This window comes from Thunnus albacares, chromosome 3, assembly GCF_914725855.1.
Source record: "Thunnus albacares chromosome 3, fThuAlb1.1, whole genome shotgun sequence".
Classification (NCBI taxonomy): domain Eukaryota; kingdom Metazoa; phylum Chordata; class Actinopteri; order Scombriformes; family Scombridae; genus Thunnus; species Thunnus albacares.
In genome coordinates this window covers 23,544,805-23,560,321 of record NC_058108.1, presented here as the reverse complement: position 1 = coordinate 23,560,321, position 15,517 = coordinate 23,544,805, and the positions used below count along the sequence as shown (strand labels likewise).

The 15,517-nt window shown below is 42.4% G+C and overlaps 1 protein-coding gene across 3 annotated transcripts in view; it reads right to left on the bottom strand.

The window, feature by feature from the left end:
• Positions 1 to 564: 564 nt before the first annotated feature.
• cntln (centlein, centrosomal protein) overlaps positions 565 to 15,517 on the bottom strand; it is a 94,472-nt gene continuing 79,519 nt past the window's right edge. For all 3 annotated transcript variants that reach the window (XM_044347111.1, XM_044347110.1, XM_044347112.1), the window contains exons 25-27: positions 15,152 to 15,349; positions 10,131 to 10,205; positions 565 to 1,420 (exon numbers count right to left, since the gene is read on the bottom strand). In XM_044347111.1, the coding sequence (XP_044203046.1) occupies positions 1,310 to 1,420; positions 10,131 to 10,205; positions 15,152 to 15,349 (384 nt within the window). In that variant the 3' untranslated portion in view covers positions 565 to 1,309. The remainder of the gene's footprint in view (positions 1,421 to 10,130; positions 10,206 to 15,151; positions 15,350 to 15,517) is intronic.

The following is a 15,517-nucleotide window of genomic DNA, read 5'->3' as shown; positions in this document are numbered from 1 at the left end:
GATTCTTCACACCATTGTTAATTATACATAATAAAAAGAAAGGAGGAAAGTAGTGAAGAGGAAAACAAAAGCTAGGAGAGGTAGAAAAAAAAAAGGACTAAGAAAATGGATGGGAGGAGTGTGTGGTCTCTTGTGTAGGATGCCAACTCAAGGACAGTGGAGACCAGGATCATGGTTTAATATTCAAAATGAATAATAAGAGATGGAGGAACAGAGAAACAGATAAAAGGGGTTGGAGGTAGCTATGTCAAGGATGCAACCACTCCTCCAATACACCCCTGTGCTGCGCTGTGCTCTGTGCGTGTGCGTATGCTCATGTGGACCCTTGTTAATGATGTCAACAGCGGGGGTCACTTGTTACAGACAGGAACCATGCCAACAGTCAGCTGTCAATCAGGAGAGAGGTGTGAGAACCCTGCTGTCCGCCAGAACATCCTCAGTCGCCAACACAGACTGACTGACAGTCCTTTGAACTGCTGGAACAAGAGAACATTTAGACATTTAACAGGACCAGGAAATTCCCAACAATAATACAGTCTCTGAAGAACAAAATACAGACAAAAATAGGTGAAACTGGTTTTTATTAAGAGGAAGTTTTTATAAGAAAATCATTCACATTTAACATAATTGCCTGTTAAATTATCAACGGAACAAATATTTACAGAGTAGAAGTTATAACAAGTATTTTAAGAATCTTCCTTCAGAGATAAATACTTGTAGTGCATTTGATGAATAAAAATCATTGGCTTCAGTCATTGCACAGGGTCTCTGAGAGTACTGTAGTATCAGGTCTGATAAATGGATCTAGCCCCTTACAGTGAATATTCTGCTCTGTGCTGCACTCTTGACTTTCTCAAAGTGTCGACTTGGCAATGCTAGGTCAAGTCCCTGCACCCTAAGGTCCTTGAGGTGCCAAATAAATTAGGGGGTGAGGTAAGAAAACAGAAAAAAAGCCTAACTTAAACATTAACGTAAGCATTTGCCTTATCACCCCAGGTCTGCGTTGAGAGTGGGGGAGAGTGGCTGCACTGTAAATTAGCTTGGCGCTAAAGGGCCCTGTCTGATAGACATAGCGCACTGAGCACTAACACAGATGTCGAGGGCTCATTTACAAAAGCTGGGCTGCTGTGTTGAGACAGTGGCCCAGAGTGAGTCGACAGCGCTTTTCTCACAAATATTGGTTCTGCTGCCCCGGCTCAGCTTGGCTCAGCCCGGCTCCCACTGAGTAGGAACCAGAGAGAGAGAGAGAAGAGGGGGGTGGGGTGGGGAAAGAAGAGGATGACAGTTTTCCCAGCCTCAGCCCAGGGAGTCAGGCTTTTTCGCTGACTGGTGTTGCGAGCGTGGCCAGCTCTTCTGTCAGCACTTTCCTCTCCTTCATCTTCACGCGCACAGCCTCCATTAGCTGGCCGGCAGAGGGGATCTGCAGGGGAGGGGAAGGATAGAAAAGGGGTGTGGGGGCGGTGGTAGAAAGGGTTAGAGAAAATGAGGAAAACACACAAACGCACCACTGTTTAAAAAAAGTCTGATTTTTGACACCTGGCAGCTTTTCAGAGAGCCTATTTGCGGTTTTGTGAGTGAAACAAGAGAACCTCAGATGTGGCCTGAGGACTTGTGAAACTTTTGAGGGACCGTCCATGTTGAGTGTTTTGACAAAGCACTTCACAAAACAGGCTATACAGCAGTAGTTTCAAAAGCTTATTCCACACCTTATTTTTTGTAAGTATCTATTCTCAATCAGTGGTAATTTATGATTCCTAAGTATCAAGTGCAGGACCATTGCCTTTTTTGGAGTACCTGAGGAGACACTGTGCTTTGCCCAGAAGCCTCAGTTGATCATTTTTCAGCAGACATTCCTCGAGCCATTATTAAAACAGTTTGGGCATCACTAAGGACATTTACAGTATTGTGTTTTTACTGGACTGCATCTATGCTGGGAAAGTAACGAGAACTGATGTCCACTTAATCATAAAGGATTATAAAAGGTTGTGTATGAAGGAACTTTCTATAGGTGTTTGCTTAGTTGTTGTCATGGAAACGATGGAAAGGTAAAAATAAAGAGGTGGGCAGGCTTTTCCTCAGAACTCTGGCTAATTTTGTTTTTCCTCTGAATCGACACAAGGATTTTATGGTCATTAGGGCGCCTGATCAAAGGCAAGCATTCATACTGTATCACCCATAAATATTCACTTCAAGTATGTGCAGCTTTTTACAAGCGCCTTTTTAAAGCGAGGGAAACAAATTCATTCCCTGAGCAACTTCCCAAGTTACATGGCAAGAGATGAGAAGTGGACAGGCCAAGCTGAAAATAGTGACTTCAATATCATAAAATCTTTCACTTTTTATCTCTTAAAAGAGAATGTGAAACTATAAGGTATTGAACCATACACAGAAAAACAGGCTGACACAAGTCTGAAGTGCTGCAATGAACTCAGCTGTATAACATCTGCACCAGAGGAATACGAGGTATCATGTTGCTTTGAAGTGAATAACACAAACTCACACAACATATTGGAATTAGGTCCACAGCTGACATGTTTTAAGGACACAGCAAAAGTCTGTGATGTGATTTGAAACCATCATCTTATCAATTTCCAATATGTCTGGTGAGTGAGAACTTCATACAGTGCTTTCAACACATGCGCGCACACACGCACACACACACACACACACACACACACTCACTCACTCACACACAAATGCACGGACAGTCCCCCTGCCCCTTGAAACCTCTCTCTTCTTCATTAAAGGTAACAGGAGCAGGGAACACAAGGCCCTGTTTGCTGGGAAGTGTGTGTATGTGCCCACTTGAGCATGTGTGCAGTGGGAGTCAGTTCCAGCAGCACTAGATGCATCAAACACACAGCGCTATTCCTCAGAGAACCACTACACTAAAGTAACTGCTGAGACATCTCCCTCTGCATCTGTCCTCCTGGGAGAATTCACTCTCTCTGTCTCACAGACACATACACACACACTCACATAGGCGCACACACATACACACAATTTCCTAATCAGCTAATTGCACTTAGAGCCACTAACTATGCAAACAAACCCACTAAAATAGAGACACAGCCACAACACAGGGCTCAATGGGACAGCAATGAGGGAGACTGGATCATTAAAAGAACCGATATGGGAATAAGAGTAAACAACACTAGCAGGTAAACATGATCTAGATAAACCTTATCACTAAGATGCTTTATCACTAAGGTTTAAGATGCTAAAAGTAAGAAAGACAGAAGCTGCTTTCAATTCCTTCATGAGAAATCAAAAACAAAGTGCAAAGTGTATCTGCAGAGGCATGACAGGATAAACATCTTTATAAGGCGATGTTTATGAGAGTGAGAAGACTTTTTGGTCTCTTGGTAGATAAATGACGTTTGATAAAATACCTCTCGTTCTGATTCGTCTCCCACTGGTGTGTGACTCACATCGGAAGATTCTGGCACCAGCAAGCAAAAGGAAACACTCACGCACAGGCTCACAAACGGGACAAGCAGGGCTTTCATTCCCTTTCATCTAACTGCCACATTTGCTGGGGACCGATACCCTGCAGGCTGGTTGGAGGTAAGCTGTGATGCAGCTGCTCCGCTGGATCCCCTGGGCTGCTTAAGGCAGTGTTAGGAACTGGCACTAATGTTATGCTACAGTTGATTTAGCTGGCCCCCTGTCCCCTTTGGCAGAGCTGGCCAGCACCAACACCAGCGCTAAGCAACACAACCACTGTTTTGCAAGAGACCCTGTCCCCCTTGGCAACACTAAAATAGCTACTGTAGCATTAAGCAATGCTAACTCACACCTATTACTATTCAACAGGCCCTGCAGAGCAGACCTTTTGTCTAGGTATGATTTCATGAACATGTTTTAGAAGTGAACTGACATGTAAAGCCACTGACACTGACATGTGTGTGTGTGTGTGTATATATGTGTGTGTGTCTGTGAAGACAAGGACAGGGGCTGCAAGCAAAAGGTGTTTTTATGAGCCAATTAAATGACATTGCTATTCGATAGCCTGGGGCACACCTCAAGGCAAGGAGCAGCTCAAAGTTGCAGCACTCCAGTGACCATTGTCTGGTAGTGGCATTACACACACTGACTTTTTTTTTTTCTTAACAGATCGATCATTCCTGCTCTTTTGTCTTCTCCCTCGGAACGGGTTAGTGCAATTATTTCCAAGGGCCCAATTTGTGAGTAGTTGTAGAGATTGTGTCAGGATGCTGGATATCTAAATGAGTAAGAATGAGGAGGGAGGAGGAATCAGAGAGCCTAAAAGAGACATAAGGGGGTACACATCATCCAAATTTCTGCATACTCTCACCAAGTTATTCACTAGTTAAACATCCAACAGTATCAATAGTTATATATAACTGTCACAATCAGATGCTCTTACTTAATTTAACTACAATCTTCTCCTATAAAAACGACATTTGGATGTCAGAAGAAGTGTGTACCTGTATACTTGTAACTACATTGTAACTTGTTGTATATCTTTGCTGTGTTAAACAAGGATGTATACTACGTCTTAAATTTCATAATAACAAGAGCAAAGTGAGGTTTCTGATCTGGCTGGTATGACAGGAGCTTTTTCAGTATGGTGAAGGATTCCTGATATAAATCTCTGTCCCTGGTTCATGAGTAGTCTCCAATCTAGGCCACTATTCAAGGTAAGGGAGAAGTAGTTACAGTAGTTTTATCACAGAGGGGAAAAAACAGCTCTTTGATCTTTGATCTTCTCACTTTTGTTTGAAAATCAAATTTATCAAACGGGGGAATAACAACAACAACAACATGATAAATAGATAAAAAAAGCCAAAGCACAAAGGCACCATACTAAAAAGTCTTGCATTTGATTATCTCCGATAATGAATATGTCACATTTGCAAAGAGGGGCTCAGGTAAGAATACCACTAAAGCACCGACAAGCCTATTCTCTCTCTCTCTCCTTCGTAATTACCTACCCCTGCAGCGGAGCAGATCCCTCTCTTTTCTCCCCTTTAGGCCACTAGAGACTGATATGAAAGGGAATTGGACACTTGGGGCCACAAATACTGTAATTAAAAATCTCTCCTTTTCTTGATACGTTGTTTGGAAACATCATTTCAGTGCGCAACATGCATTTGTTAGGGATCTGACCTAAATACACCCTAGATTAAACACAGGAAAGCACCGGGTCTTTGTTTCAGGTTCCTACTCATTAGGTGTGAAAAGGAGGTGATTCAGGCACCACTGGGGTTTAAATATAGAAAGGTGATATCCATACAAAAGAGATGCAACCTTTAGGTAGAATTCAGCAATCAAGAACATACCCGCGATTAACAGCACAGCTCATTGGCCAGGGTAATGTACTGGGAAGCAGTTACGATCAACAAAAGTGGCTGTGCATGCAGCAAACTGTCACACACAATACAAGAAAATGTTAAAAATTATTGCCACCCCCCATTTTTTTATTAGTGACATGAGGGGATTCAATAAAAATAAAGCAGCAGCCATGTATTCAGTAAGGAAATGTCCACTTTCATCATTAATTCTCTTTCTGTGCTACAGTGACTCAAAGAGGGGAAGCCCTCTGTGCTCCAGAGGTCTACCCTTGGGTGCAATCAGACTGGCAGTAACCTTAAAACTCCAAAATAGCCTCATGTGTCAAAGAATAATAATAAGATTCTTCACCTGGCTTATTCCAGCGACTCTAACCTCCTGAAATGTGCTGAAATGTTTTCTATACTGTAGTTGCTGTGTTAAGTAACCACCCAAACAGTTTAATGACAAAGAAACAGCACCAACAAGCTTTATTTGCCATTTCTATTTATATGAAATACTAATTGAACATAAGAATAAGTCACAGTGAGCTCTGGTATTAACAACAACTCTAACACCAGCCTCCTCTTGGGAATCCCCCTCCTAGACCCCGCCACTGTTCCAGTGACATATTTACAGTACAAAGGCTCGGCTCGGGTCCCCTCCACACACATACAAACACGCTCACAGAGACGAAAAAAGAGTGGCTGATTTAATTAGCTCAATCATTAAATGAGGCTTAATTAGAGTCACTTTCCTTCAGAGAGAAGTGTGGGACTCAGAGCTGTTCCTTGTCATTACAGAGGCATAATGAGCCACACAACACAACACACTACCACTCACCCTGCCAGCGCAGACAACAATAGAAAAGTTTCTCAGTACATTAGCACTGTGAGGCACTAAGTCTTTGATATGTTTAATACAGAGGGTTAATGATGTAATGCTCTAGGGAAGTACCAATAGGGCGAGACACCTTGACAAAAAGTGACATGAATAAAGTCTGTTAACATTAGATAAATGATGCCATTTAGCGCTGTAGGAATGAGCTACAGCAGACTCTCCCCAAAGTTCAATAAGGTTTTGAAATTATAGGAATTATTTGAGCCTTGTAGTCCATCCATAAACGCCTTTGATGTTTTATATCAAGTCCAGTCCAGATTGGTCTGGCCTGTCTCTACTACTGTCTTAATGTTCACCAGCTTGTTATAGTTTGGAGGCTGATAAGAAGTGATGCTTGTACGTCTCCCCGGGGTGTGATTGTGAGGTAAATATTAGCAGGCCCTCAGCGCCACCCCATACCAGTAAACCAAACCGCTGTCCTCTCATAAAGAAATCAACAGAGTCAATGACTTTTTAAATGTTATTATGCTGTCATGAGGCTTGAGATGGGTATGTGTGTGTACAAAATGAGTCTGAAAAATGATCTGGAGGGAACGTGAGTGTTTGCGTGCATGTGCACACGCTTGCATGCACACGCTCCTCCTGTTCATTATTGGCCAGCAGCAGAAGCCAGTCATTTCCCTGTCTTCATAAAGACTTGGCCCATTAAATTCTACCTCCAGTCAATAATTAGGACTCCACAAATAAACCAAAGGCAATTAAATCAATGCTTCCCCGGGCCGGTGCCTGGACCCCATGGCCCACATGGACACTCCATCTTCACTGCTGGCCTTATTCATGGTGGGTTGCGGTGGAGCCATACAGTACACCCCCTGGCCTGCTCATGATTATTGGATAGCACCGTCCCTCGATCCTGGCAACGGAGCGCTGCTTATGGTGGCTCTCTACTGACAGGCGTAGGGTTTGATTTCATTAACTCACCAGTGGAGGTGAGGAACTAGGAAATGAATGCAATGTTTCATTTGGTTTTGAGTGGACATGTGGGGCAGCGGTGAGGCGGCTCCGGAAATCTATGCCACTTCTTTGGTATGAAGGGAGCCGTAACTCAACACATACGCAGTCACATATCTCAACAACTCACTATTTGCCGATGTGTTGTGGATGTCTCTCTTTCTCGTTATGTTGACATGTCGTAGTACATGACAGTGATGGCGAACAATGGCCCACACACAGAGACACAGATACACACATACGTATCACTTTCACAAACACACACACACACACACTGAGTGAGTGATGGGTTTGCTATTGACAGGGCCACTGAGATAATAAAGTGCTGTCCCCCTGGCAGCTCCATTAGGCACTGACAGTGACAAGATGAGACTGTTGTAAGAGTGTACATGCACACACACGAATATGTACACATACTCAGAGTTACACACACACACACACATACATGCGCACACGCAAAGATGGACACATCCTCATCCTCTTTCAGTGACAGCCAGCCAGTTAAGGACATGGATCTCTCTCTCATCTTTTCCTTTCACTGGGTCTATTTCTGTCTCTGTGTCTTTTTATCCGAAGAAGTGTGTGTGAGTGTAGCTCGGAGGTAAGACCATATCACTATTAGGGGAGTGTGTTATTAGTGTCACGGGCAGGGTGACAGGCCAGGCCATTCCACTTCACAGATGTTCTGCTTGGTGAAGCTATGACAGAGAGTAGTGAAGCCATAAGGGTACAGTATGAGAGTTCTTGAAGTGTATTCTCTCACTAAAGAAACACTCACTTCTCAGAATCAGTGGACATGTGTTGTATAAGCACCTTATCTTTGTGGTTTTAAAACCATCGCATTAGGAGAGCCACCTAACCCAAGCGCAGTCTCAAATATTGTCTTCATAGGGGCCTCGTAGCAGGTGAGATGTCACTCTAGCCCCTCAGAAAAATGAGACAAATATGTACAAGGGACACAGGCAGAGATAAAGCCTAATGCCAGTCCCCTTGATACGACACTACGCTTTTAAAAAACAGACAACGAGGAAACTGCAAGATAGAGAGAAGAGGAAAAATTTGAAATAAATAAATAAATAAAAAAGAGAACAAGATGGACTTGAAAGGGGATAGAAAAAGTCTGTTGCAGTGAGGGGGGGATGACTGGGATGGTCCCAGTGGTCCCCACAGGGACCTGGGGGCAAGTCTCAGCCTTGTCATACTCCGCTTTTCTCCTCCTCCTCCTCCACTCCCCACACCAGCTCCAGCCCACCCACCCCCCCTCCACCACCCCTGTTCTGCCCACGGAAAACGTCGATAGCAGGCTGCCGGTGCCGAGGTCTCTGGTGGACACTAGCTCATTCTCCCGGCATCGACAGGCCCGCCAAATCAATATTTAGTTCCCCACTAACAAGCTGCCTCGGGGTCTGAGCCAGAGAGAGAGAGAGAGAGGGAGAGAGAGAGAGAGAGAGAGAGAGAGAGAGAGAGAGAGGAATGCGGGACAGTGGAGGATGGCAGAGAGAGACAGAGAACAGGGACTGAGAGCTGTCCAGCTAGAAGGGAAAAACATGGATTCAATAGAGTGTTGTGTGTGTGTGTGTGTGTGTTAGTGTAGGAGGGGGAGAGGAAGGTGGAAAGGTCAGAAGAAGATCTGGGGAACAAGAGAACAGTGTCTGGTGTGTGTCGTGGTGCGGAGGCGACGCATGAGTGCCTGCGGCAGCCGCTGACAAGAACACAGACAAGACACACATACACACACACTCGACACTCTCAATCATACACATATCACAGCAAGCAGACGTTGACAGCACTTGAGTAAAGCTCCAGCAGAGCACTCACAGATGAGTGGCTGTGCACACAAAGACTCAAACACACAGTGAGGATGGAGTCACTTTTCTTTGTTTTATCTTTTGCATCGTTGTAATTGTCAAACACTGGGGAAGAACATGTTGGAGTGGAAACTAAAATTCATCCAATTACTGTATTTTGGAGCAACTGGTACCCAAATCTTTCTACACTGAGGACTGACAATCTAAAATGTTAGACTAAAATAACTGGTGTGACAGGCATCTAGACAAAAATGCCAAACCATTATGGAAATTCAAACACCAGCATGAAAAAAAATCAAGGCTACATTCAATTGTACTAAAAAAGTGCCTAAAACTTCTTGGCATTTTAATTATTTGTATTTAGGTACATTGAGTAAAATTATCATTCAATTCTAAAATGGAATTGAAACATAAAATGATTATTATTATTATAATATACATTAACAACTAACTAACTAACTAAAATTAATATATCAAAAAACATTTCTTTTTAAGTTCTGTAAAAAAACATATTAACAACAATTACTTTTAACAAAATAGCATTCAGCTCCTGGTGACATAAATGTAAACATCTGCCTAAAAGAAACAAAAAAAAATTTGAACTAAATAATGTGCAGTTGAAGAAAACCATGTTTCTCCCAGTTGGAACTATGTATTATTTTCTTTGCGATGGAATCAGTCAAGTGGTATTGTGTCTTATGTTTCAATTTGCGCTTCTCCCATTGCAGCTTTTCTTATGTCAACAATACTGAGAGAGAGGAGAGTAGCAGAGAATGAGATGCTCTGTCTCATGGCCACACAGAGCCGGTTGTTTTAATAATATGAAACAGTGGTGGAGTGGTAACCAATTCTCCTTTATACTTGTATAAAGCAACAAAGATTATAATCCCACTTGAAATTAATTCACTGCACGTTTTTTTCCCCACATTTTTGAGTTATACTTTTTTGTGAGAAAGAACCACTCTCCACTTTATTTTGTTGCCATAAACTTCAAAAAGAAAAACTTTCTCACCTTCAGCCAAATTTCTACCTTTTGACATGACAGACAAATCTATACCTTACCTAAGACCAACTCAACAACTAAAAAAGTTAAAAACATAATCACTAAAGTTCTCATTCCTGAGTGTGTAGGAACGAGTAACTTATGTGATCATTATGCAGACGGATGAGCCTGACCTTCTGCTGGAGGATGTGGTTTAGGTGGTCCAGCCACTCCTGGTCTCTGGGACTCTCTGAACGGGCCTCTGTTCCCTGAAAACACAACAGCAAATACATATATTTCGATGACAGGATGGAGACTAAAAATACACATGGTTTAGAGAGAATACCCACACTAAATTCTAGGAATATTAGTGTTTTGTAGATGGATAAATTGTGCAAAATTTCAAGTGAGTCAGACTAAAAGATATGCTTGATACTTGATGTTTCTAGAGAGAATCTGCCACTGTATCTTAACATTGGCTTCTGTGAGCCTCCTGCTTGAGGGCAAAATTGTAGCATCACACCAGCCAGGACCTTGAGGAGGCTCTCTGGAGACTCAGTGGCTGGGTATGCCAGTATACGTTTGCATGCTACTCATGTATAAAGACCTAACAGAGTGGTAGCCTTGTTACTGCTAATGAACAGGGTGAAGAGCGATTGCGTGGCCATGTACACCTCAGCACTAATGTGCTACCTCTTCACTTCGAACCCCAGGTGTTACTGCTCGAAATGATGTGACGAGCCTTGTACTGCCTCACAGGGACACGGAGGGCAGGAGGGGGAAGTGTGTATGTGTGTGTGTGTGTGTATGTATGTGTGTAGCTGCGCTTGCAGACTGGTGGACCTAACAGGCAAAATCCTGTGTAGTCTGGGGTGGCAATGTCTGTCCAGTGACATGTCCACAAGGGGGCTCATGCAGACTTTATGTGAACTTTCATAGAGTGTGCTCTGAAGATCATCCAGTATTCATGGCAATAATGATGTGAGTCGGAGAGACAAATGTTGGTTTATTTGTCCTGCTAAGAAAAATATCTGACCACTTATGTCTTAAGGATCTTCAGCTGAGAATAATATTAGCATTATAAACACTTCGCTGTTCAAAGTAATGGGGAGTATAACTGTGTGTATTAAATGTCTATCTCTATGTTTTTATCTAAAGGATCTGTCTGCACACATGTTGCATGACATGTGACTAGATCAGAAACATACAAGGAAAAAAACTATCTGTGTATGTGTTTTTATGACTACCATCTGTGGCAATGTTCATTCATTGAGTTGTTAAGGTTAAACAAGGGAGCTGGATGTGGCTGTGCAAATTGAGCTTGTAGTATTTCATTTTCAGTGTGTGTGATTATTGAGGAAAACCAGTATGCAGTTGATATTATCATTCAAGAGAGACCAGAGAACAGGTTACATTGGTCTTGTTTTTAATCATGTATCCACAGTAATAAAAGGTGCTAAACATTGCATACTTTTTCTAGTGGATCATTCAGAAAGATACTAAGTGAGAAGGCTTGGACAGTTAAGATTTCTGCATTCATATCCATAAATATAAGGTCTGAAGTCCTGTCTCATTGCACATTTTATCCCCTTGCAGCCTAGTATCCATGCAACTTTGATCTGATAACAGTGAACACTTCAGAGTCGCTGCCGTATGTATGTGTCACAGTATGTATGAACAAAGTCTACAAGGGCCCAATCACCCGCTTCTGGAGGGTTGATATTTGTTGCATGTCACACCCCTCTCTCTTCCCTTGTTTCCTGTCTTGTTATACTAACTCACAAATAAAGGCAAACTGCCAGAAAAAATAATCTTTAAAACAAAAAAAAGCATGTGTTTCCCCCTTGGGCTTCCCCTTCTTTCTGGTACCTTAGGTGTGATCCTTTGCGATAGCACTGGGGCTAGGCTAATTTCAGTGTATGCCTAATTAGTGACTGGTGCTTAGAGTAACTGAGAAGTAGGTAGAGAGCAAGGGGGAGGGGGTATATTAGTGAGAGAGAGAAGCAGGGTGAGAGGAGGGGGCCTCCTTGTGACTGCTCCCTCAGAGATGAACGTGCTGTGTGAAAGAGTGTATGTGCGTGAGAGTGAGTGTGATTGTCTACCCTTGGCAGATATATAACAAAGCACTGACCCTCCATCTAACATTAGGTGCAAAACAAACTGGCCTGGCAATTACAGCCTTATTACATCTGGATCATTAACTCCACAACAAGTTGCCCAGGGAGCCTGGAGCTGGTCGGCCCTCTCTGGTCCTCTGTTGCACGCTATGGAGTGGATAGAAGCAAATAACAGTGTGCAGTATGATACATGTGTATGAACATATGTGCTGTAGGTGCTGCTGTTTAAGAACACTTACGAGACTTCTCGGCATCAATGTACATCCCATTTATTTTGTGTGCATGTGCTTGTGTGTAATGGGGCAGCTTTAAGTTTCTGTATAATTTTAATAGCTTTGAAAAGCAATGTAATAAAAAAAAAAAAAAACAATAGGTGAACAAATTCCCCATTCCCATAAAATCTCTGAAAACATGGGTATTTTCTTTTTTGGTGCTATACTGTCTATGACAAACTGCACAAACACTCAAGTCACAACCAAATTTCAGTTCAGTAAAACACCTCCAGGAAAAGATCAGATTTTTTGCAGGTACATTTCAACCGACCAAGACTAATGCTCAGGAGGAAAGAAAATATGTAGCCCTTGAAAAAGATGGTGGGCATTACATGAAGGCCATCTGTTCCCAAAATTCTCCCAAAATATAACCACTACCAAGAATAATTCATTTAAAAATTATAATAAGCCTGAAATTCAAAAATACATTGATTTCAAAAGCAAGTACCTGTGCCCTAAAATGTTAAAAACAAATATTGCTGACAGAGAAATCTGCCAAACTAAAGAAAATAGCTATGTTGGCAACTGAGTATTCTCATTTAAAAGTAAAACCAAAAAGTAAAAGAAGTCCCACTGAGCCCCAAGCTCTCATTCAGCACACTTGTATCACACAACCAAGTGAATAAATGAATACACTTGCTGTGTGTTGGACTTGTTGAAGACTACCAGGACATCCTGATAACCTCATGTCACGTCCTCAAGTCCAAAGAAAAACACACAATCTACAAAGATTGTTACAACGTTCCTTACAGTTTTTTAGTGAGGGGGTAAGACAAAGAGAAATTTAACAGAAATTTAACAATATTGTGTCACAAACCGACCTTATTTTGAACTGCGGATAATCTAAATATAGTGTATCGTATGCTGTAGTTCCATTTCACTTTGATGTTCACAGCTAGTTTCAGTTCAACCTGGTTTAGGTGAGGTGCACTTGATTTTGAGTCGATTTTGATCTTGTTACATCTACGTATAGACACAAACTACCATTCAGGTCTTTAAATATGTCCAGCTAGAGTCCCAAGTATGAAATGGCCTTTGTTTCTCCATTACATCCACTTACACACACAAGCCATTTCCCTTGGGATCTATTTCTGACATTAATATTCAAACTCTCACTCGGTAACACATGCACGCACCTAAACCGTAAACCAACTCTGTGACACAACATTATAATTCTCTGGTGGGTCCCTGCATTCTCAGCAGTGCTGTGATCTACAAATGTTCAATAACACAACAGGAAAAACACACCAACCATGTTAAGGCACCAAGCAGCCCGCCATTAACAGCCATTAATACGGTGGAGGAAACAAGTGTTGAGGAGAGAGTGATTTTACCCACAGAGGATTCAGCTCTGATGAGGGGGACTTTTTGTCAAGTGAGAAACTGTTCCCTGTCATCTCCTGGGTGGAGCTGGGCTGCAAAGGGCTAAAATTGGTTTCAAGTGTGAGTAAGTGCCTGATGCACCCTCTCTCATCTTGTGATAGATGGGAGGAAGTCCCCGGGGATGGGAGGTTGATTGTAACATGGGGTTGCTAATTGATGACACGGCTGGGTATGATCTATGGTGGAGAAAGGGCCCACCAACTTGGAAAAGAGTGCGAAACTCAGACTTCTGCAAGCAGACAACAGGCAATAGCAAGGATTTTCAGTTCAACGACTGGTGAGAGAAAAGAGTTGAACTTCTTCAGCTTATGTCATATTAAATCTATGATCAAGTTGACAGGTGTTGCAGGTGTTTTTGATCTTGTCTAGAGCAAGAACACTGGCTCTAAACATGGAACCACATTCTTCTCTGCTGTACTGTAACTTTCCGACTGATTACCGACATGCCCTGGTGTGTGGTTCACCTTTAATACATTACTTGGTGTTCAGCCTTGCTTACAGTACTTGACTACATCTATCTACCTATCAATAAGAGAAGGTCAGACAGATGCAGTGATTTCCGGCAAGGCTAAATATTGTTAGATATAGGTGAAAAAAAACTAAGATCTACTTTTCAGATTTCTATATGCAGATAGGTGACAAATTAAAGGGAAAACTGGTCCAGGTCTGAATGCTTGATCCCTGTAGTGAGGGGATCTGGTAGCTCTGTTATGCTGTGGGGGGCATTTTGCTGGTATTTTTTGGGTCCACGTGTCCCCTTAGAGAGAACGGTAACTGCAAATCAATACAAACTTGTTCTGAGTGATCACCTTTATCCTATGATGACATTTCTATCCTGATGGCCATTGTCATCCTGATCCAGGATGACAATGGCCCCATCCATAGGGCACGAGGGGTCACTGAATGGTTTGATGAGTATGAAAATGATGTGAATCATATGCTATGACCTTCACAGTCACCAGATCTCAAGCCAATTGAACACCTGATGGGAGATGTTGGACCGATGTGTTAGGCAGCACTCTCCACCACCATCATCAAAACACCAAATGAGGGAATTTCTTTTAGAATAATGGTGTTCATCCCTACAGTAGAGTTTCAGAGACTTGTAGAATCAATGCCAAGGCGCACTGAAGCTGTTCTGGCGGCATGTGGTAACCCAATACCAAGACACTTTATGTTGGGTTTTCCTTTAATTTGTCACTTGTGCGTGTGTGTGTGTATGTGTGTATATATATATACACACATACAGTGGGGTCCAAAAGTCTGAGACCACTTCTTTCTGATTTCTCTATTGCAATCAATGAAAACTTTTAGGATGTTTATAAATTTTACAGTACAGAAAATCTTTCATAGGTATGCTGAGTGCTCTGGGCATAATTTAGACTTGATATGGATCATCAAGTTAGTGTTTGTAATGCTGACCCCACAGTCCGTTTGCCTTACCTGGTCAGTGTCCATTATGTCTGCAAGATCATTCTCTGACATATTGAGGATGGAAGCTGCGATGGACTTGGCTTTGATCATAGACTTGGCTGAGAGGCCGCCCTTTGCTGCCACAGCATTGGCCTGCCTCAACCTCCTCCTCTTCATCAACTGCTGCTTGACCTCTTGAACGTCTAAAAGTATTTCACTGGCCAGGGCCTGAAGGGGGAGGAGAAGACGGAATAAAAAAGAGGAGGATGATGAAATGGATATAGAAAAACAAGAGGGATAGCTCTGCCTGGCAGATGAATAAATGAAATTGATCAAGCATGCGCCAGAGAGGCCTAGTACATTATGGAGGAATATTGAGTTTGACACACTCAGATT